Source organism: Chrysochloris asiatica, unplaced genomic scaffold (genome assembly GCF_000296735.1).
Source record: "Chrysochloris asiatica unplaced genomic scaffold, ChrAsi1.0 scaffold00028, whole genome shotgun sequence".
Classification (NCBI taxonomy): Eukaryota; Metazoa; Chordata; class Mammalia; order Afrosoricida; family Chrysochloridae; genus Chrysochloris; species Chrysochloris asiatica.
This window is the reverse complement of record NW_006408546.1, coordinates 4,229,243-4,251,274: the sequence shown is the minus strand read 5'-3', so window position 1 is coordinate 4,251,274 and position 22,032 is coordinate 4,229,243. Positions and strand designations below refer to the sequence as shown.

At 38.2% G+C, this 22,032-nt stretch overlaps 1 protein-coding gene across 2 annotated transcripts in view; it reads right to left on the bottom strand.

Moving 5' to 3' along the window:
* Positions 1-2,951: 2,951 nt before the first annotated feature.
* Positions 2,952-22,032, bottom strand: part of ATP2C1 (ATPase, Ca++ transporting, type 2C, member 1) — a 192,324-nt gene continuing 173,243 nt past the window's right edge. For both annotated transcript variants that reach the window (XM_006840020.1, XM_006840021.1), the window contains exons 20-27: positions 12,773-12,823; positions 11,697-11,863; positions 9,699-9,767; positions 9,072-9,188; positions 7,973-8,120; positions 7,223-7,318; positions 5,952-6,093; positions 2,952-3,826 (exon numbers count right to left, since the gene is read on the bottom strand). In XM_006840020.1, the coding sequence (XP_006840083.1) occupies positions 3,696-3,826; positions 5,952-6,093; positions 7,223-7,318; positions 7,973-8,120; positions 9,072-9,188; positions 9,699-9,767; positions 11,697-11,863; positions 12,773-12,823 (921 nt within the window). In that variant the 3' untranslated portion in view covers positions 2,952-3,695. The remainder of the gene's footprint in view (positions 3,827-5,951; positions 6,094-7,222; positions 7,319-7,972; positions 8,121-9,071; positions 9,189-9,698; positions 9,768-11,696; positions 11,864-12,772; positions 12,824-22,032) is intronic.

Below are 22,032 nucleotides of genomic sequence, written 5' to 3'. Positions count from 1 at the left end.
GGACCCTACCCAGAGAAACAGAGATGCCTGAGATAGAGACAGATGATGATGTGGAGTGATGAAGTGACTGGGGACTTTGGACCCAGAGAGGGAAAGGGATTGTGGGCCGAAAACTGGGGGGAGGAAGGGGAAGTGTTAAGGGGTGGGTTTCTGGGATATACCCTTTGGGTGGTTGATGATGCATGGAGGGGATTGGAACCATGGCAATGAGATGATATATGATGGAATGAATGTAAAACTAAAATTCTCCCATGTAAAATAAACTATCATATAATTCACAATAAAATAAAATTTAAAAAAAGGTTATGGTGGTGTCCTGACCCATTCACCTGTAAACGGAACCTTAATTGGACATACGGTGTTTGAAGAGATTATAAAGCTGACATACTGAGTAGGGAGAATGCTCATCTGTATGACTGGTGTCCTATTAAAGAGTAGATACACAGAGACAGGGATACAGGAAAGGCAGAGGCAGAATAAGCAGCCAAAGAAAGCAAAGTATTGCTGGCAGCCACCAAAGCCTGGAGACGCATGAGACAGATTCTCCCTCAGATCTCGAAGACAGTCCTAAAATACTAACTAGGGGGTTGGTGATGTTGTTGTTAAATGCCATCGAGTCGGTCCCAACTCACAGCGACCCTGTATAGGGTTTCCAAGGAGTGCTGGTCCATTTGAACCTCTGACTTTGTGCCTCAAATTGACCTGCGGTCCAGTGCTTTAACCACAGTTCCACATCAGGACTCATAATATCTTGGATGAAGTTAAAAATAAATAAATAAAAGAACAATCTGTTTACATGTACAGAAGTAAAATACATACTGGGAATACATTAAATAAAATAAATACTTTAGGGGGAAAAAAAGAGATAAAAAAAATGTTAGAAAAATAAAGCCCCAATATAGTTGATACCTTGATTTGGACTTCTAGGCTCTAGAACTGTGAGACAATAAATTCTGTTCTTATAATCTCAACTTGTGGTATTTTATGACAACAGAAAGAGGAAGTGAATACACTCCTTGTTGCTGTTACTAAGTGCCACTGAGTTGGTTCCAACTCATAACTACCCTGTATAGGGTATCCGAGGCTGTAAGTTTTCCAGGGAGCAGAAAGTCTCAGCTTTCTCCCGCAGAGCGGCTGGTGGTTCACAACTACCCTGTATAGGGTTTCCAAGGCTGAGTCGTCCAGGGAGCTGAAAGTCTCACCTTTCTCCCACAGAGTGGCTGGTGGCTCACAGGCCACGGCTTATGTCATGGAGCCGCAGCAATCCCCATACACAACTTAAGCTTCCAGTTTTCTCATCAGTCTCCATTTCCAATCTTTACAAGACAATTTCTGTGCTGTCCTCAGATAAAAGATAAATTTCCAAACTCATGTCACAATTTTGATTCCTCCAGAATGTCATGAGACACTATCAAATACCAATCCTCACACTGTATCTTCTGACTCTCACATGTGCCTTCCTTCCCATCCCCACAACATCTCCGCAAAGTCTCGGCTCTGTGATTACAGCGTCCTGCTGCTTCTCTGTTGAACATCCCAAGTTAAGGCTCAACTCAGATACCACGAATAACAGGAAATTTTCTCTTGCAAGCTACTGCAGCATTTTGAACAGTATTTGCCATTATACTAAAGACACATTTCATACTGGTCTCTAGAGTTAAGACTGAGAACCCTGCAGGTAAGACACTGCACCTCTTACCTCTTTATAAACCTGAAACACAGAACAATGCTTGTAGAGCATGAATCTACACCACTAACAGGAATAGGTTAAGCACTATTCATTATTGTTTTTGTTGCTTTGTGCCATCAAGTTGTTACAAAGACTTGATGTCTGAAGACAGAAGAAAAGATTTGCACAAAGCAAATCCATCTATTTCTTTAGCAGGCCGCATGAAGCACAGAGAAGACAGGGAATAAATGGTGGGAAGGAGAAGGGAAGGATTCAGGGCTGTGCTATGGTCAGCTGCAGTGTAGCCCAAAGAACCTGTAGGCAAAGAAAGCACAAGGTTCACACACCATCTTCCGCTTATACTCTGGTTCAGAAACTGTCTGGGTTCTGAGTTTTTTTTAACCTTTAAATGTGTTAAGTGCCATCGAGTCCAATTCAGATTCATAGCAACCTTACACAGGAGTGGCTGGTGGGTTTGAATTGCTGACCTTGATGGAAGTTCAAACCAACCTTGAGGTCCAGTGCTTATCCGACTGCACCACAGCTGCCTATAAACTTAAAACAGAAACAAAATCCACTGTCCTCAAGTCAATTCCAACTCATAGAGACCCTGGATAAGGTTTCTGAGGTTATAAAAATCTTTTCAGGAACAGAAAGCCTCACCTTTATCCCACAAAATTGCTGGTAGTTCTGAACTGCTGACCTTGAGTTTAGCAGCCCAACTCTTAACCACTATGCTACCCAGACCCTATGAGTAAGTGTTAATTACATACTGCTACCATAACTAGATGAGTCCTGGTGTGGCACTGTGGGTTAATGCGCCACACTGCAAAGCCATTTGAACTGCAAGCTCGGCATTTCAAGCTCACCACCTGCTCCTTGGAAACCCTATACAGAATTCACTATGGGTAGGAATTGACTTGACAGCACTTAACAACAACAACAAACATAACTAGGAGTCCTGGTGTGGCACTGTGGGTTAATGCACCAGATTGCACAGATGTTTGAAATGCAAGGTTGGCGGTTCAAACTCACTAGCTGCTCCTTGGAAACCCTATATAGGGTCGCTATGGGTAGGAGCTGACTCAGTGACACTAAGCAACAACACTAACACCATAACTAGGGAGTCCTGGTGTGGCACTGTGGGTTAGTGTGCAGGACTGCAAAGTTATTTTGCAAGATTGACAGTTCAAGTTCACTAGCTGCTCCTTGGAAACCCTAAAGAGGGTCATTATAGGTTGGAATCAACTCGATGGCACTTAACAACAACAACAGCCATAATTAGAATGCCACTTGAAAGGACTGTATTAATTCTGATTGAACAAAGACTGGTACCTAAAAAAGAAAAACAACCATTTACACTTACTAAGAAAAGCAAACATTTACTTCAAATTGTAGTATAGGCTTTTCAATCACAAAAAGAAAGAAAAGAACAGTGATCTGACAGTGGTCACATCCTGTGCAAAAAACGTGAGATACAAAAATGGTAGCACAAGATATTGGATCTGCTTACATTACAGAAAAAAGAAAATACAGTAGCTGAAATACGGCACTCCTGGGACTCAACATTTAAACCAAACAGAAGGCCTTTGAAATGATAAAATTTATTATTTTTTTTTATTAGTAAGAAAGCCCCACCACCATAAATAATACAATATTTAAAAATTAAAAAAAATTTTTATCTATCTAAGATAGATAATGTATTTATACTGTAGACCTCTTTTAAGTGCAGAAGGTGGTTCAGGCATCACTTTTTTTTTTTAATTAAATAATTGCTCATATGCTTTATAAAGTTCCACTCAATCGCAAAAGCCAATTTAAATGAAGAGTTATGTTATCAAAGTTGCATAATTTTGCTTAGGTCTGTCAGCAGGTTAATGTCTCAAATCAATTCTTGAACATTAATGCTCATTTTTAGTCAGTGAAAAGTTAAAAAGTTCTTGAATCTTCATTTATCCTTTCCCTTCTTTCCAAGTGATCCTTACACTGCAATTCCCAGTTTGCAAATAAAAGAATGCAATATGCATCATACTTCAAGAAAAGATGATGATGTTGAACTAACATGCTTCTGGATCTTTTCCCTGCTTCTTTCGACCTTCTTTATAATTTCTGCCACTATGCACACCGACGAAGTGAGGCCCAAAAGAAACAGCAAATCTGTAAAAGAAAAAGAATTCTCTACAACGAAAAGGCAAAGATCAATAGCTTAGATTTTCCTACAGCTCTTAAATGCATTGTTTCACAACCATTCCATGTTTAAAACACAATCATCCTCAATTTAAAAATGGAAAAAATAAGGCTCCAAGTTATTACAGGTCTTTGATCCAAAGGCAGCAGCCAGAACAAGATCCTCTATCTTCTGACCACTTTCCCAGAGCCCTGGGCTAACCTGAGATGTTGTGGTCGTTAAGTACTGTTGAGTCAGTTTTGACTCAGAAACTCTCTATAGAGTTTTCCAGAGTCCTGGTACGGTGCTGTGGGCCAATGTGCTAGACTGCAAAGTCTACGTTTCAAGCTTACCAGCTGCTCCTTGGAAATCCTAGACAGGGTTGCTAAGGGTCTGGACCGACTTGACAGCACTTAATAACAACAACACAGGGTTTCCAAGGAGCAGTTGGAGGATTTGTAGGGTTAGCAGTCCTTAGGGTTAGCAGTCCAGTGCTTATTCTATAGCACTACACCAGGATTCCTCAAATGGTTAGCCTTTAACAGTAAAACAAGCAAGAAGAATTTCCTATAAAAAGAACTTAAGTAAAACACTTTGAAAGATGACTGAAAACACCTTGAAAGATGACTTACAAATTTACACCTACATATTGAATTTCAAAGTCTACAGGAACTAATCTTTTAAAGACTGTTTTTACAGTAATATCCATACTATCTCACTTTTTATTTACTGCTTTAAAGACTGCAGTTGTTTCCTTAAAACATCTTTTTAAAGAGGAAGGAATATGAATACGGAGTTGAAATATGAAATTAAAACAAGATAAACTTCAAGGTATATTTTAACATAACAAAAAATACAGTGGGGATGCATGACTCATTTTCATAAATGTATCAGTAAACTTAAAACCTCAAGACTCAATGAGAGCATGAAATACACTGTTCCTCACACTTGCACATGAAGATTAATTTTGCAATATACCATATCCTAATAGATTTAATAAGGAGCTCTAGTAGCATGGTGGTTATGAATTGGGCTGCTAATCTCACGGTCAGCAGTTCGAAACTACCAGCAGTTATGCGGGAGACAGATGAGGCTTTCTGCTCCAGTAAAGCTTTACAGCCTCGGAAACCCTGTACAAGGTCACGATGAGTCAGAACCGACTCCACGGCACCTAACAACAACAACAACAACAACAGATTTAATGCATTGAATGTGGATAATAATGTCTAATTCCCATAGAATCATACTGCAACTTTTTGGTTTTATAAAATCAAATTTTCATTTCATAAAAATTAAAATGTGCTAATCGGGCTGTGAACCTTAAGGTCAGTGGTTCGAAACTACCAGCTGCTCCGCGGGAGAAAGATGAGGCTTTCTACTCCCGTAAAGATTTACACCCTCGGAAATCCTGTACAGGGTCGCTATGGGTCGGAACCGACTTGACGGCACTTTAACAACAACAACAACTAGCAAAGAAGAGCAAAATATTAGCTTATCAAAAACTGAAATTAAAAAAAAACAACATGTTTTTAGTGTGCATAAATCTATCATTTTCTCTCCATACAGTACTGAATGTATATAAACTACAATAGTTGTTGTTAGATGTCATCGAGTCGTTTCTGATGCATAGCAACCCTATATAGTGTTTCCAAGAAGCGGCTGCTGAGCTTGAACCATCGACCTTGGGATTCAAACCAACTTTATGGTCTAGTGCTTATCCTACAGTGCCACAATTACTCTACAATAATTCTTGATTTCTGAAGTACTCAAAATCACTAGTATGATTTCTGAGCAAATGATAATCCATAAACAAACCTTTAAAAAATTAAAAACTCTGAAGTAGTCCCTGGTTGGGGCAAATGGTTAAGCACTTGACTATAGCCAAAAAGTTACAATTTCAGCCCACCCAAAGATGCCTCAGATCACCATGAGTCAGAGTCGACTTCACTACAATCAACAACAAAGTTAGTGTCCCTTAGCTTTCACATATGAAGAAACAGAGTACACTCTTCTCTCAAATCAAATCAAGTCTGTCATTTTTATAATTCACTGTTAAAAATAAAACATGACAATTCATCTAAAATATGTAAATTACAAAAATAACATGTTACTTACCCAGTATGCTTAGGCTCTCGGTCTGAAAAACTTTCTGAAGTGGAGGAAAGTAAATAACTAGTAACTGTCCCATGATGGATCCAAGAACCGCATAGCAAAACATTTTATTACTGCAGAGTCCAATCTCAAACACAGACTTGGTCTGAACACAGAGGGAAGAAGTCATTACTTTTTGGTCACAGAAGCAACTTTATTATTACAGTCACTGCCACAATTTTTAATAAGCTTGAAACAATACCACTATGTGTAAAATGAGAAACCCTTCTCACCAAATAAAGAGAAACTTATTTTAAATTGTAGATGAGATTTGGTGGTGCCATGGGTTAAGCATTGTACTGCTAGTAATTTTAGTGTCAGTGGAATGAACCCACCAGTCACTCAGAGGGAGAAAGGTATGGAGGTCTGTTGCCATAAAGACTTACAGCCTTCAGAAACTATATGGATCACTTCTGCTTTGTCCAACATGCTATTCAATATGAATCAATATGAAGCAATGTGTTTGATTTTGCTGTTTAAATTGAAATGAATGATAAAGTCTCAAATGAAATTTAGTTTTTAAGGATAATGAGGCCGCTTATAAAATTTCATGGAAATTTTCTATTATCTTTTCATTCGTTTTCCACAAACTCTTTGAAGCCCCTGTGTATATGCTCTGAAGAAGCACCATTAGTTTCTATCACAATACTTCATTCAAGAAGAGACAGTCAGACCTTCAGCTACACCATGGAAAGGAAGGCAAATTTAAAATGCCAAAAGCTTTGACACGTGAGAAAAGTTATGGAAAACTATCAATATGCACAACATTATTCTTATCCATCTAACAATGTTAAGTGCCATCGATGCTGTTCCAATGTATAGCGACCCCATGAATATAGGGTTTTCAAGGAGTGACTGGTAGGTTTGAACCTGCAACCTTTTGGCTAGCAATCCAGTGTTTATCCTACAGTACCCACACCAGGACTCTCTCTAATAATACTTCTTCTAAAATGAGTGTAATATTATTTTAACAAAATCCATGCAGGCAGTCTTGTGCACTCAGTACAGAGCTAACAAAAGGACAAAAAGATAAAAGACCAGGTGACAGCAGCTGTGATGGACTTTGATCTCCTGGTCAAAGAAAAGGCTTATTTTCCCATCTTCATTTTGACCAAAAGTACGTTTGTGGGAAGACTGGCTGCAATCAATGCTGAGCAAGACTAAAAACCAATAATCCTGGCTGACTAATCATTAGTAGAGTGCTCTACCCAATTAAGTTGATCACCTAAACATACCTGGGACCTGGAACTTAACGCATTGAACATGTCAAAAAACACAAAGCATGTGAACGTCATCGTTGTGTCTCGAGGTGTTATTACATTGTCTCGAAGCTGTCAAGGGCAAAAATAGATACATTTAGAGGTTGAAATGAATGAACAAATACTGCATGCTTTGAAAAGATTAATTATTTTCTTTCCAATAGGATGGAATCACTTTACTGTAAGATATGAAACGTGAAAGCTTCCCAAATTTCCTATATGCCATGTAAATAAGTTAGAAATAAACAGTAAAAAACTTAACAGCGGCAGTTTGAACTATATTGTTGTTATTCAGTGCTGTTGAGTCAATTATGACTCATAGCGACCCTGTATAGGGTTTCAAAGGAGCGGGTGTAGGTTTGAACCGCTGACCTTGTGGTTAGCAGTCCAGTACTTATCTTACAGTGCCACACCAGAATTATATATTAGATATTAAAACAACTTTTTAAAAATGACAATAATCATATTAAAAACTCCCGCAGACTTCCTAACTTCTCCCAAATTTCAATTTCTACTTTGATACTTTCTGTATATTTAAATTATTCTAAAAAGTAAATCAAGAATTCTATCAATCCATACAAATTAAGGTCAAATTATTATAAAATATTTTTACTATTATTTCTCCAAGCACTCTCCTAACCTTAAGTGTAAGACACCAAACAACTTTAAAAATCGTATCATACAGAATACTTGTTAATAAAGTAGTTTATTCAGCAGCAACTGTACCTCCCGCCAGAAGACAAAAAGAGTACCGCAAACAATTATTATTGATGAAACAAGTATTTTAAGTATCAAATTTTTGGTCAAAATGCTGTCCTTCCAGTTGCGTGGAGGTTTGCGAATGACATCTTTATCCACTGGCTCCACTCCGAGGCTAAAATTAAATGTAAACAGAAAAGTAAATTACAGTTTTAAAGTCTAGATTTGCTACATGTACAACTTTGTCGATCCCAATTTTTCAGTAAACTAAATACTTTCTTATGGAAATAAAATGCTGAGTCAGTAATTTTTAGCTGTGATTACTAGAAAAAAAAACATCACTGATTTTAATCACCGTATTTCTCTTATTTTACCCTAATTATTTGGCAATTTTCTAGGGAACTGCTAGTCAAATTTTTTTTTAAAAGCCCATTTTCACATAAGTTTACTTGTTTCACATTTGACCTGAAATATATGACCTACCAACTGTGTTTTGAAAGCTCTTAGGTGAGGAGCTCTTGACTAGGGTGATTTGTTGCAAGGGCCAAGGACATAGATCACTCAAATAACCCCTTTGAGGCTGGAAAGTATCATAGTGCTGTTGTTAAATGCCTTCGAGTCAGTTCCATACCATAGCAACACTATAAAGGGTTTCCAAGGAATGGATGCTGAGTTTCAACTACCAATCTTGCAGTTCAAACAGACCTTGTGGTCAAGTGCTTATCCTACAGCAATACCCAGGGCTGCAAGCACTATATATGCCCTTGTTATTATAAAAGATAAATATTAGGCCTTTGCTACTCCAATACTTGTCTAAAATTAACAACGGAATCTAAGTAGTAACACTGAAGCTCAGAGATTTCTTTCTTTCTGAGGGCAGTGACTGTACTGTGCCTAGTCCCTCAACTGTTCTCAGCCTAACACAGTTAAGGTTAGATCCATATTAAATGAATGAGCACTCAAAATGAATAAATGATGTCCACACATCACACAATTCAAAACAAGTCTGCTGCTACAAAGTTTTCTGACGCTAGTCATTAATGAAGCTTTACAACTTAATTATCAGAATATTACACCTTTCTTGTCTTTCTAGTTCACGCATGAAAAACAAACAAACAACTCTTACCTCTGAGCAGGAGGTCCATCCATGATAATATTGATCCACAATATCTGCATAGCATTGAGAGGATTAGGAAAGTTCATTAATGTAGCCAATGAGATTAAAGTTAATGCTGCTATACTCCTGTGGAGAAAAAGTCATTTAAACACTTGTCAGCAAAATCAATTACTCCTCATGAGATGATATCACATTTTTGGCCCTTAACTTATGTTTCATTCATATGATCATTTAACAGCTAAGAATTAACCCTTGCAATCCACACAGACAACAGCATATACAGAAATGTTTTTAAAATTGAGGTCAAATAGCTATTGCTACATTAACAATTTAAATATTTTTGGAACGCAAAAAGGTACTTTTACTTTTGCCAAAAGGAAACACTGAATTTTGTCTACCTTCCCTTAGTTTTTGCATGACTTGTTCAATCATCACAAAGGTTGACATGGCCATAGACATGAATTTCAGTTAAAATCTATTTCCCATGTCATTTAAAACTTCATAACACAATTTTCATTTTGAAAAACTTACTGTGAACAACTCAGAGCCCCAAAGCTTCTAAGAACTCTGCTTTAATTATACTTTATACATAATTTCTCTAGAAGACCCATCATGACAAAATTCTTGCAGACTTACGTGCTTAGTTGGAATCTAACAAAGTTTTTAATGTTGTTATAAATCCCTTTACCCTCTTCAATTGCTGACCTGGAAGGAAAAAAAAACCTGTAGTGAAAAATATCAAAGACAAACCTACAGTACAACACTATGGTGCCAATTTTGAAAATAAACTAACAACACAGGTATCACTAAAGAACATAATTTTTTCTACCTATATAATTAAAATTAGAAAAAATACACAGAACATTTATTTTAGTAAGGAATTAAAGTCAAGCCTCTAAGCACTATTAGAACTAATTTCAATACATAATATTAAATTTTTTATTCTTAAAGGTACCTTAACATTAAAATCATATATTGTCTTTCTATAAAAAGACCTGATTTATATTATTAAAATAATGACCTTTATCCCACTAGTTTCATTTTCCCTAAAGGTACAAGATGCATAGCGAGGAATAAAACTAATGTTGCATCACAAATTCAACGACAAATTAAATAATTAAGAACTATGAAATTTAAATCTGCTGTTCCTCCTGCTGTACACAATTAAATATACAGAGAAATTAAGTAAAGAATATGGTTTATAGATTCATGGAAATGCTCACACACTTGGTTACATCTAGGAAAATGTGTCTATTAGACAACTTTCCCTTACTTCTAAGATTTGGATATAATTTTAAAAATTGAAAGAGAAAGGGTTACATCCTTCAAGAGCTTGTCAAGTGCTGGAAAGTCCTGTACTATAGGTCACAATGAAAAGAGTAAAGCAGTCTGGGAATGAGTAGCATGAAACTGAGTAAGACTCAGGTCATGCAACAGGTGATCATCGAAAACGCCAGATGGAGACACTGTACAACTGACCCCACCAGACATTACACAGGAGACTTCAATCCATTAGAAACAGGATGAAACAGACATTGTTACTAAGTGCCATCAAGTTGGTTCTGTTCCATAGCAACCCTGTATAGGGTTTTTCAAGGAGTGGCTGATGAGCTTGAACCCCTGATCTTGTGGTTCAACCCTACTCTGCAGTCTAGCGCCTTAATCCACAGTACCAGACCATGACTCCAAAACAGGTATTGTTGTTGTTGTTAAGTGCCGTCGAGTCGGTTCCGACCCATAGCGACCCTGTACAGGGTTTCCGAGGGTGTAAATCTTTACGGGAGTAGAAAGCCTCATCTTTCTCCCGCGGAGCAGCTGGTAGTTTCGAACCGCTGACCTTAAGGTTTGCAGCCCGATTCGTAACCACTACGCTACCAGAGCTCCTAAAAACAGGTATTAGTCCTAAGAAATTCAAATTTAATAAGTAATTATCATGAAACCAGGGCAACAGGGTGAATTATTAACTTAAGAAAACAAACATGTGTATACCTAACTAATTTCTAATACTTGTGAAGCCATTCACAAGCATATCTGAGACAGCTAGAACAAAGGCTTAATAAATACTGCTGTACTTGTTAAGTGCTGTTGAATCAGTTCTGACTCAGCAACCCTGTATAGAGTTTTAGAGAAGCAGCTGGTGAGTTTCAACAGTCAACCTTGCAATTCAAACCAACCTAATGGATCCAGTGTTTATAGTGCCACACCAGGACTCCTACTGCTGTACTTGGTTGGTTGGTTACGTGCTGTGGAGTTGGTTCCGACTCATAGGGACCCCGTACAGGGTTTTCAAGGATATAAATCTTTACAGGAGCAGAAAGCCTCATCTTTCTCCCACGGAACAGCTGGTAGTTACAAACTGCTGACCTTGCAGTTCACAGCCTAATTCGTAACCACCTCGCTACCAGAGTGCCCAGTAAACCATGACATGTAACTGGTACTCAATAAATATGATGACCTCTTCATGTAAATAATATTCTCCAGAACTGTATGTTAGGTTATAAAATAAGACTTCATTAACACAGCAAAATAGTTTAGTTTACACAATGTTTAAATATTGTTAATTCTTTCTTAATTGAATTGCCTGGGGATGAGGAATGGGAAGGGCAGGGGAAGACTCACTGAAATAAAACTTACATTATGGTTTGGAAATCATCATCCACCAGGATCATGTCTGCTGCCTCTTTACAAACATCTGTGCCACTCTGGCCCATTGCAATTCCAATGTCTGCAGACTTCAGAGCAACTGCATCATTGACTCCATCTCCTGTCATAGCTACAACTGCTCCATTCTTCTGTAGTGACTGAAATAGGAAGTGGGACACGGATTCTGATACAAATGTTGCTTCCAGACAAAAGAATAAACATATCCTCTGCCAATTTTGTACATAATTAAGATGATAATTAATACAGACCACCAATTTTACAATAAACTTAATATGCAGAGGTCTTCATAAGATAAAGGCTGTAAAAAGTTGCTTTCAGTATCTACATCTATGAGCACTCTAGGTCTAAAATATGATCCACAGTCATATTCTGGTCTCTCTCCAGGGAACATTTGGTACTGACTGCAGACAAATATTTGTCTTCATTGGGGGAATATGCTAACGCTGGTGTCCATTGGGTAAGGACCAGGGATGCTACTAAACATCCACCAATGAAAAAGACAACCCCCTACAACAAAGAATTATTCAGCTAAAAAAAACAATGGTGCCAAATAGCCTAAAATCATAGGCTATTTTGATTCATAACTTAAAAGTGTTTCATTAATGCAAGCTATCAATTGCTTTGTATGTATTTGGCGATTATAAATAACCATATCCTTTTAGATATTGTTTACTTTCTAATAGTAATGTTTTCTTGCTGTGTTTATTCAGTGTCTAACTTACTGCTGTTCACTAAGATGACCTGGCTATGGATCCTTGCCAGAATCCTATAGTGTTCAAATTCTACTTCTATACTGCTCAATCTTTTTTAAAAGAAGGTTCCATTTACAGATATTCCATCGAAGTATTTATTAAAAACAAAACAAAACACAAATTCCTATGCCAACTAAATTTTCTATTAGTGTTTCAATTTTAAGTTTTAATAAAAGTATCTGCTTTACATCAAACTATTTATAACTTTAATGTTTTATCAATACTTCTAGCAATAATAGATACGAAGAGGCATTCTATATGTAGAGATGCACAACCTGATTCTTAGACACCCACCTTAATAATTTTCATCTTGTGCCTTGGACTGGCTCTGTAAAATACTGCAACCTGTTAAAATAAAGGACACATTAAACATCTTTAATGCTAAGAAATATAAGAACAAGTAAGGTGCTCAGAATTAAGTAGGAGTTTTTTACTACATTCAAACTGCAGTTAGTTTGGCATAGAGATTAAGCTTAAGACATTCACTGTCACAATGATCTCATACTTTACTAAAGGTACCACTGGAAATAAACAAGCTACACAAGTCATCCACCCATTCATCACTGTGTTCCAAATTCAGCCACCAGTATCTTCTATACCTTGATTCTTTTTTTACTTCTGTGCTCGAATCTAATTTCTCCTTCTCATGAAAACACTGTCCTCTCAAACAGCACTTCAAGGAAGGCCTTGAGGTGGGGAAGGTAGCCTCCATCCTCACTTCCACTTCAGAAAACCCAGTTTTGAATGTCACATCAGACTATATTTCCTACTAACTCTGGCATTCACTGCTCCCATGTCTCTCCTCTTAATTGTGCAGAGATGTCAATATCTGCCTCACTGTCACTCTCTCCAAGAACACACCTCATGGTGATTTCAATATCCACAGAATAGGCCGTAGTCCCCTTCCCACTCCCCTAGAGGGAGTTCATATTTGTTTTCTTCCCTCATACTGCTAAGGAGCCTCAGTGGCACTGTCTGATAAGCACTGGACTGCTAACCACAACATAAGCAGTTCAAACCTACCATCTGCTCTATTGGAGAAAAATGAGGCTTTCTATTCTTCTAAGTATTTGCAGCCTCAGAAACCCTACACAAGGATCACTATGAGTTGGAACTGACCTGGTGCCATGAGTTTGGCTTTGGTTTCCTCATACAATCCATCCCCTTTTCCAACTTCATAAGCTTTACCTTCTTACTTATTAAAGACAAATACTTCAAAACTTTCCCTTTTCCATCAAAAAATCTTTCTTATTATTGCATCTGAATGATCAGTATACAAACGTGCTGAAACAAAAAATCTTCACCTAAGTTGACAGCCCAATTTTCATTTTCTCTTTATACTAAAACTTCTCTAAGAAGTCACCTATATATTTGCTGTGTCTCCTGTTTCTTCCTGTGCTATTCTCTCCTGAATCCACCTCTACCAAGATGTCACCCCATCACTGCATTGAAACCATTAATTCAGAACCACCAAACACCCTCTCCTCTTGCACACTGGTAAAGCCCACAGTCTTTTCTCATCTGAATTTCCTCTACTCAGCAGTGACAGAGGTGGTCACACTCCCTCCTTCTGAAAAACCTTCTCCCTTTGGTTCCACAAATACCCTCTACTCTTTTCTTGCTCCTCACTTTCTGGCAGGTCCTTTGGTGGAGGCTCCTCCTAGCCTCCCAGAAGTAAGTATAAATCTCTGAGTATACCAAGGCTCAGTTCTTAAGACTCTTCTCAACCTACCTCTCCCTAGGTAACCACACTCAATCTCATGGCTTTGGATAATATTCATTAACATTTAGATCTCTAACCCAGGCATTTCTCCAGAAACCTAGACCAATAAAACGTAATCACCTACCTCCTCTTTCATAATTCCTCTTGGATGTGTCATATCTCAAAATGTATCCCAACAACTTATATCTGCTTTCCTCAGATATACACATGGTCTGCTTTCTCGGTTCTTTCATGTGTTTTGTCAAATTGTACCTTCTTGGTGATACCGTTCCTGAAAACTCTACCTAAATATCTGTATCCCTCTTTATCGTTTCCAAAATTCCTCCTCCCTTTTTTGTTAGTGCTCTTTAGTATTCACTTACTAAACATTCTATATGAGGGGGCTACAAAAAGTTCACAAAAAAATGAAATTAAAAGATAATGGGATTTTTTTTCCATCAACTTTTTAAAGCCCCCTCAGATGTATCACTTATTTTGGAATATCAGCGCCATGAAGGCAGAGATTTGTGTCCTGTAAGCCCAGTACTTTATAACTATATTTAAATGAATGAATAAATAATTAAATCAATCTTAATACCATCATTCAGACTGTCCCCGGGTTCTTTCAATTTTAATACAGAGGAAGTATTTTCTTAGATCAAAGACTCCGCTGAACTATAATATCACATTACAGATTATTCCCAGGCCCTTTAGGTGTCATAAATAACATATGTGGTGTTGTGGGCTAATGCGCCAGGCTACAAAGTCGTTTGAATTGCAAGGTTGGTGGTTCAAGCTCACCAGCTGCTCCTTGGAAACTCTATATAGGGTCACTATGGGTTGGAATTGACTCGACGGCACTTAACAACAACAACATTTGAAGAATATGTTCCTTTAAAGCAAAGTTCAAAAAATCCATTCAGAAATCCTTTAGTGTGTCTTTTTAAAAGACTACACTACTATGAGAGTAAACCAAAAAATATTGCTAAAAGGGTTCCAGTTCACAGATGTGCGGGTTTATTCTAAGTGTGTTTAGCATGTCTCTGTGATTAGTGCATGGCTGCAGACAAGGATTCTCAGTATTATATTTGTCTTAGTCCTGGTGTGGTGCTGTAGAGTAAGCACAGGATTGCTAACCAAATTGTCAGCAGTTCAAACTCAACAGCTGTTCTTGTAAACCCTATGCAGGGCTGCTATGAGTCAGAACTGACGCAACGGCACTTAAAAACAAGTAACAAGTCTCGCTAGGATGACTTAAAAAAAAAAAGGAAGAATGTCCAGCCCAAACAGCAGCATCCAAAGGGATCTGCCAAGTGAGTTAAATCCAAGGCAGTGAGATCAGCATAGAAGTTATGGTGACTATTTTGGGGTTCCAAAGTGGCAATCTTGATAGAGATATTCTGAAGGACACAGGGCAATCATCATAATAAAGGGGCTTAATATGAGTAAGATTTTAAAAAACTGAAACCTATATATACTGATGAGAAAAGGTCAGAAAAGTTGCAAAGAGAATTATTTTCCTATCACAACAATGCAACTGCTCATTCTTTGTGGGTAGCAAGTATTTCTTTGGGAAACATTTCCCAATCTACCCTACAGCCCTGAACTTGCCTCTTCAGATTTCTTTTTGTTTCCCGAACTTGAACATTTCATTTGACATGCTGTAAATCAAAAGTGTGGAGGATTCTCTGAAAAAGGTTAGAGAGATGGAAATACCATCTTCAGAAGAATGGAGACCTAGATGGAGGATATGTTAAAGAAGCAATCGCTTCACATTTTGTTATTTTTGCTTAATAAACATTACTACGATTTTGCTGCATTACTTTAACTTACACTCGTATATATGTTAAAGGTAGACTACTTTCTAAGTGAAAATATTAGGTGACTGAAGAAATTAATCATGGAGCACCCTGCAAGAAGGTACTAGAGTGTTTATTTAACAAAAGCTGTAGATCTTTCAGCCTGATTAAATAAAATGCTAATATTCAAGCTGTACAAAGTAGATTTTCGCCTTTCTTATGCATGATTAATTTTTGAACCACTGCAAATGACTTCTTTATATGAGGGGGCTTCAAAAAGTTCATGGAAAAACGGAATTAAAAGATATGTTAATTTCCCACAAACTTTTTGAAGCCCCTTGTAATTGCATGGGTTATCATTGATAATGGGATGGGAATGACCAGCTACCAACTGTTGGTTTAAAGATATTTCTTTTGTATCCTAGCATATTACCTATCATGCATCCAGCACACTTTATTACTCAATATAAATGTTATCATTCCAGAGCTTTTAGTAAGATATCAAAAAGAAGAGAAGCTACTTTTGAGATATAGATCTCAACACAAAAGCTAAAAGCCCACTTGGTGTTTTTCAAGAGTGAAAATTGTTCTTATAGCAAGAAAAGAAAAGAACCAAGGTAAGGAGATCAATCTCTTTAGCTGCGTAAAAATAATGACATAAGTTGACACAAAAAATGATGGCTTGATTAAATCAGGCACTGACTAAGAGTGAAACTATACCACTATCTCTGAGTTAGGACTACATTTGAAAGTCACTTAATTTCCATTGTTAATAATCTTCTTGACCTTTATAACTGTTTTCCTAATTTAGAAAAAGGAAATATTGCTGATTAAAGTGATTGCACAATGCAATCACTACACTTTGGTGGGAAAGACTACTTCAGAAAAGGGCAGTGATTAGGGAATAATACGGGTGGAAACAAGTTAAAACCACCAAAGAGAGAAGAAAAGGGTTACAAAATCTTAGAAAAAACTTGCATGGGTATTGCTCCCTTCTTAAAGGTCCTCTTTTCAAGTGCTATATTTTCAGCAAGTGTTCACAATTCTTTTGAGTGACATTAAGAGAAATAGATTAAGCATACTAGGGAAAGGCAGTCAATAAAAAATGGAAACATAAAAACTTTTAAAGAGATGTGAATGAAAAATGGTATTTCTGGCATCTGAATAGTAACTAGTCAAAGGTCCCAAAAGGCCACCAAGAGAGATAAAAACAGAGGCGGGGCTTGATGGCAGCTAGGGTGGAGACACAGTGAGGTTCACCACCAGCTATACCACAAAATACCAGGCAAAGCAGATTCAGGGCAGAGCTTCAAAACTAGGAACCACATAAGGAGGAATATTTAAAAAGTCTGAAGGCTTACAGCTTGTGGAACTTGTAGTAAAAGTAAGAAATCACGTACTTTTGAATCTGCTACGCTCGGTGGCCCAGAGCCAACAACTTGGGCGAGACCAAACGACAAGACCAAGTGGGGGAGCAGAAACACCATGGAAAAATGCCTCGGGAACCTTAAGCAAAGGTGGACAATACACTTTGACAGTTTTGCTTTGCTCTGATTTTCTTGGTATCTGTACATTGCCCTCCCCAGCCCCCCCCCCCTACGGTTTGCATGCCTCCATTCTGGTAACTAGAGGGGGTGCCAGAGCAAGGGGGCATGCCCCACCCTCACAACTCTCAGCCCGAAAGCCAGCCTTGAACTTTTTTTTTTTTTTAATGCGGAAAAGTCCAGAACAAGGGGCGTGAAGAGGGAAACAGAGTTTAAAAACAAAACAGGCCGAAAATTAAATTAAATCCTAAGGTACTGCATAACACCAACAGTTGTTGTTGTTGTTGTTGTTAAGTGCCATCGAGTCGGGTCCGACCCATAGCGACCCTGTACAGGGTTTCCGAGGGTGTAAATCTTTACGGGAGTAGAAAGCCTCATCTTTCTCCCGCGGAGCGGCTGGTAGTTTCGAACCGCTGACCTTAAGGTTCGCATCCCGATTCGTAACCACTACGCTACCAACACCAACAGTGGCATATTAAAATCTCTCAAGCATGTTTGAAGGAAAGAAGCTAAAAGAGGACATTAAAGTCATACTCATATTAGGCTACAAGTTTTTTCTTTTTCTTCTCTCCCTCCTCTCCCTTTCCTGCAATTATAGACTACAGTATCCAGTCTAGTTTTTTGTTGTTGTTTTGGTGTTTTTTGTTGGGGTTTTTTTGGCTGTTGCTGTTTTATGCTGCCCCTTTTACCTTTGGGGGACTGTTTCTCTCCCTGTATTACCCAAGAGGAGACAGCAGCTGCTGCCATACAGTCAAGATACAATCACACTCCATAAAACACCAAAATCCAAGCAAGAACCATTACCAAATACTATATACCGGGGAGGCAGACAATATCTATGAAAATTACACTGAGTTAAGCAATACGAAGAGTGAAAAGGGAAGATCACATCTACCTGGAAGCAATCAAAAAGCATAAAAAATACCAAAACACATACTCAGTTAAGTATTAAGGCCACAGATAAACACTAAACATGTCCAAGAAGCAAAAGCAGATGAACTTATCATCAACATGTCCAGAAACAAGATAAAATGTCTGAGACAAATGACCTAGATGTAGACCTGGACGACATTCTGGAAGAAGGGCAGGCCTTGGAAACACCTGAGAAGAATTCAGAAAAATGATTATAAAATGTTTCAAAACACTATACAATACAGTTCAGGAAAATAAGGAAAAAGTTAGGAAAGCACTACAGGAACAATCTAATAATACAGATACAGCACTAGAAACAGTTCAAAACCTACAGAAAGAGGTCCAAATGATCAATAATAGAATATCAGAAATAGATAATTCACTGAAAAGGCAAAGGAATAGAATAGCAAAGATGGAAGGCAGAACCAGTGAGCTGGAAGACAAATCTCTCAATATCACTAAGATAGAAGACCAAACAAAAACAGGATAAAGAAATCTGAAGAAGGTCTAAGATTCATGTTGGACAACATGAAGAGGAATAACTTAGGAATTATCAGCATTCCACAACAAGAAGAATCACACAAGTCCACAGAGGAAACAGTTGAAGAACTGCTGGAAGAAAATTTCTCTAACATCCTGAAAAGTGAAAAGATAAACATTCAAAAAGCTCAACGAACCCCAGGAAGGATGGACTCCAAAAGAAAATCACGAAGACCTATCATAATCAAGCTTTCCAAAATCAAAGGTAAGGAGACACGCTTGAAAGCAACTGGGAAAACCAAAGTGTTACATAGAAAGGCAAGCAAGTCAGATTAAGCTCGGATCTCTCAGCAGAAACCATGCAAGCAAGAAGACAATGGGGAGACATATACAAAACCCTGAAAGAAAAAAAACTGTCAGCCAAGAATCCTTTATCCAGCAAAGCTATCAATCAAATATGATAGTGTATTCAGGATAAACAGAAGCTAAGAGATTTTTACCAAAGCCAAGCCTGCGCTACAGGCTGTGGACTGAGAACCAACAAGAACAGACAACAACCAGAGATTGACATATGTGGCAGCACCTTCCCGAACTAAATCAACGTAAGACAAAGTCAAGAACAGAACGAAACTATTAAGAATAAACTAAAAGAATCTGGAAGGTCAGTCTATGATCAAAACAATTACAACATACAAGAAGGTAAACATGTAGAAACAGAGATCTAGAGGGTGAGAAGGTCAGGTAGATTACAGGATAAAATGTTGTCGTTGTTGTTATGTGCCCTGGAGTCGGTTCCGACTCACAGCGACCCTATACAGGGTTTCCGAGGCTGTAAATCTTTACCGGAGCAGAAAGCCTCATCTTTCTCCCACGGAACAGCTGGTAACCAAATGTTATGGTATGAAGTACTGTTTGCGGAAATATAAAAATCTTTCCAGAGAGCAGTTCAAATAATTTATAATTATGCCAACCATAGGTCTAGAAATTTATTCTACAGAAATAATCAGAGGGGAACATGTACAATGACGTTCAATAAATCAGATAAAACAGATCATAAAGCAATGAAGCGGCGAGCTAAGCCCTACAACGTTCAATAGACTCCTGTGAAACCGGGTGGAGACCTGGTTGGCTAGCAGTGTGGTAAGACCTGGTGACACTTGGGCCCAGAGTCAGTGACACAGCCACAGAGGACTAGAGTGGAGAGTGAAGTCTTCAGCTGATAAGAAGAGAGGGCATTTGGATACGAACACCTACACTTGCAGATAATACCCACTTGACCTGGCTTCAATGACTGTATGATCAGAGCTCAAACAAAAGAAAGAAGAAGAAAAAAAGAATAATCTAACACAATTGGATGAACTTGATCTACAACTATGGATACAGTAGCTCAAAAGAGGAACAAATCTTTACAGCAAGGATCATCCCCACCCCATCCATACACAGAGTAGACAGGGATGGGCAATTTGGACATTGGCTACCCAAAATGGGGGGCTACAAAGGCAAGAAGTGACTGGCTTATAAGCTTTCAAGAGGGAGCCTAGAACCAGAAGGCATGGAGGAAGGTAGAATCTCCACAGAGTAGTACCCAATCTATCTGGGCGGGGCTGATAAAAGGAGATGTAGATAGGTATCTTGTGTTACAATAGTGAATAATTGTTATCAGGATTGATGGTGAGGGTTGGAAATGTAAAGGTTGACGCTTTGTAGCAAAAGGAGGGGAGTGATTGACTTGCAGTCTAAGAGCAGAGGTCCCTGGGACCATCAAGTGAGAAGAGCGGAGAGCAAAACCCTACCCAGAGAACCCTATCCTTCCAACAGAGATGGAAGCAGAGAAGATGACGTGGAAAGAGGCATCCGCTAGGGACTTTACACCCAAAGATGGAGAGGGGCTGTGTGCTGATGACTGAGTGGCAGGCTTGCAAGGTATACCCTTTGGTTGGCTGATGATGCATGGAGGGGATTGGAACCATGGCAATGAAACAATATACGACAGAATGAATGTAAAGCTAATGTTCTCCTATGTAAACTATAACATAATTCACAATAAAACATTTTTAAAAAACACCAGATCATGCACTGTGGAGTAACAGAGATCTAGGTCCCAGTCCCAACACTACAACTCACAGGATTCAAGCAAGTCTCCCAAGTTCCCTGAGTCACAAGTTCCTCCCCTGAGTCACAAGTTTCTCATCTTTAAAAATGGTCTGCCTGATTTTTATAAAGAAGCTTTATGGAGCCCAAATGCTTATGAGGCTGTGGAGTAATTAGAACTTTCAGACAAGGCTAGTGAGAATGCAAAATAGTAAGGCCACATTGTGAACAACTTAGCAGTTTCTTACAAAGCAAACATACACACCAACACATACCACTGTTGTTAGGTGCCTTGATTCCTACTCATAGAAGCCCTAGGACACAGAAGCACGGTCCAGTTCTAAATCATCATCACAATCGTTATTATGCTTGATCCTACTGCTGCTGCCTCTATGTCAATCCATCTCGTTGGGGGTCATCCTCTTTTTCACTGACCCTACACTTTACCAACCATAATGTCTTTCTCCATAATGTCCTATATACAAAGCAGCAGAGACAAAGTATCATCATCCTGGCTTCTAAGGAGCACTCCGCTTATACTTCTCCAACACAACTTTGTTTTTCTTGCACTCCATGGTATTTTTTTTTTTTTTATTACTAAACTGCTAAACACATATTTATTTCTTGAATGAATGAATACACACATGAATAATATTCCTCTAACTCAGACATTCATTATCAATTTGCCTGTACTAAATCGTATCACATTTCCTCTTTCTCTTGGCATGTTTGTACATTTGCACATATGTTTCCTGTGCTTGGATGGTTCTACTACCTTCATTGAATCTTTACCACCAACTGCTCTTTATGCACTTTGTTCCCTTTTAGGAGACTTTGTCTACTGTTTACCAACCGAGTTCTTTCTCCCACTCTGCTCACACAAGTAATTCATATCAGAGTGTTTCTGCACCCAGAGCACCAGAAATGATAATTTGTACCCTAGTTACTTTTTTTTAAATTTAAGGTTTTTATTGTGGTCTGAATGAAAGTTTACAGGGCACATCATCAGTTTCACATTCAACAATT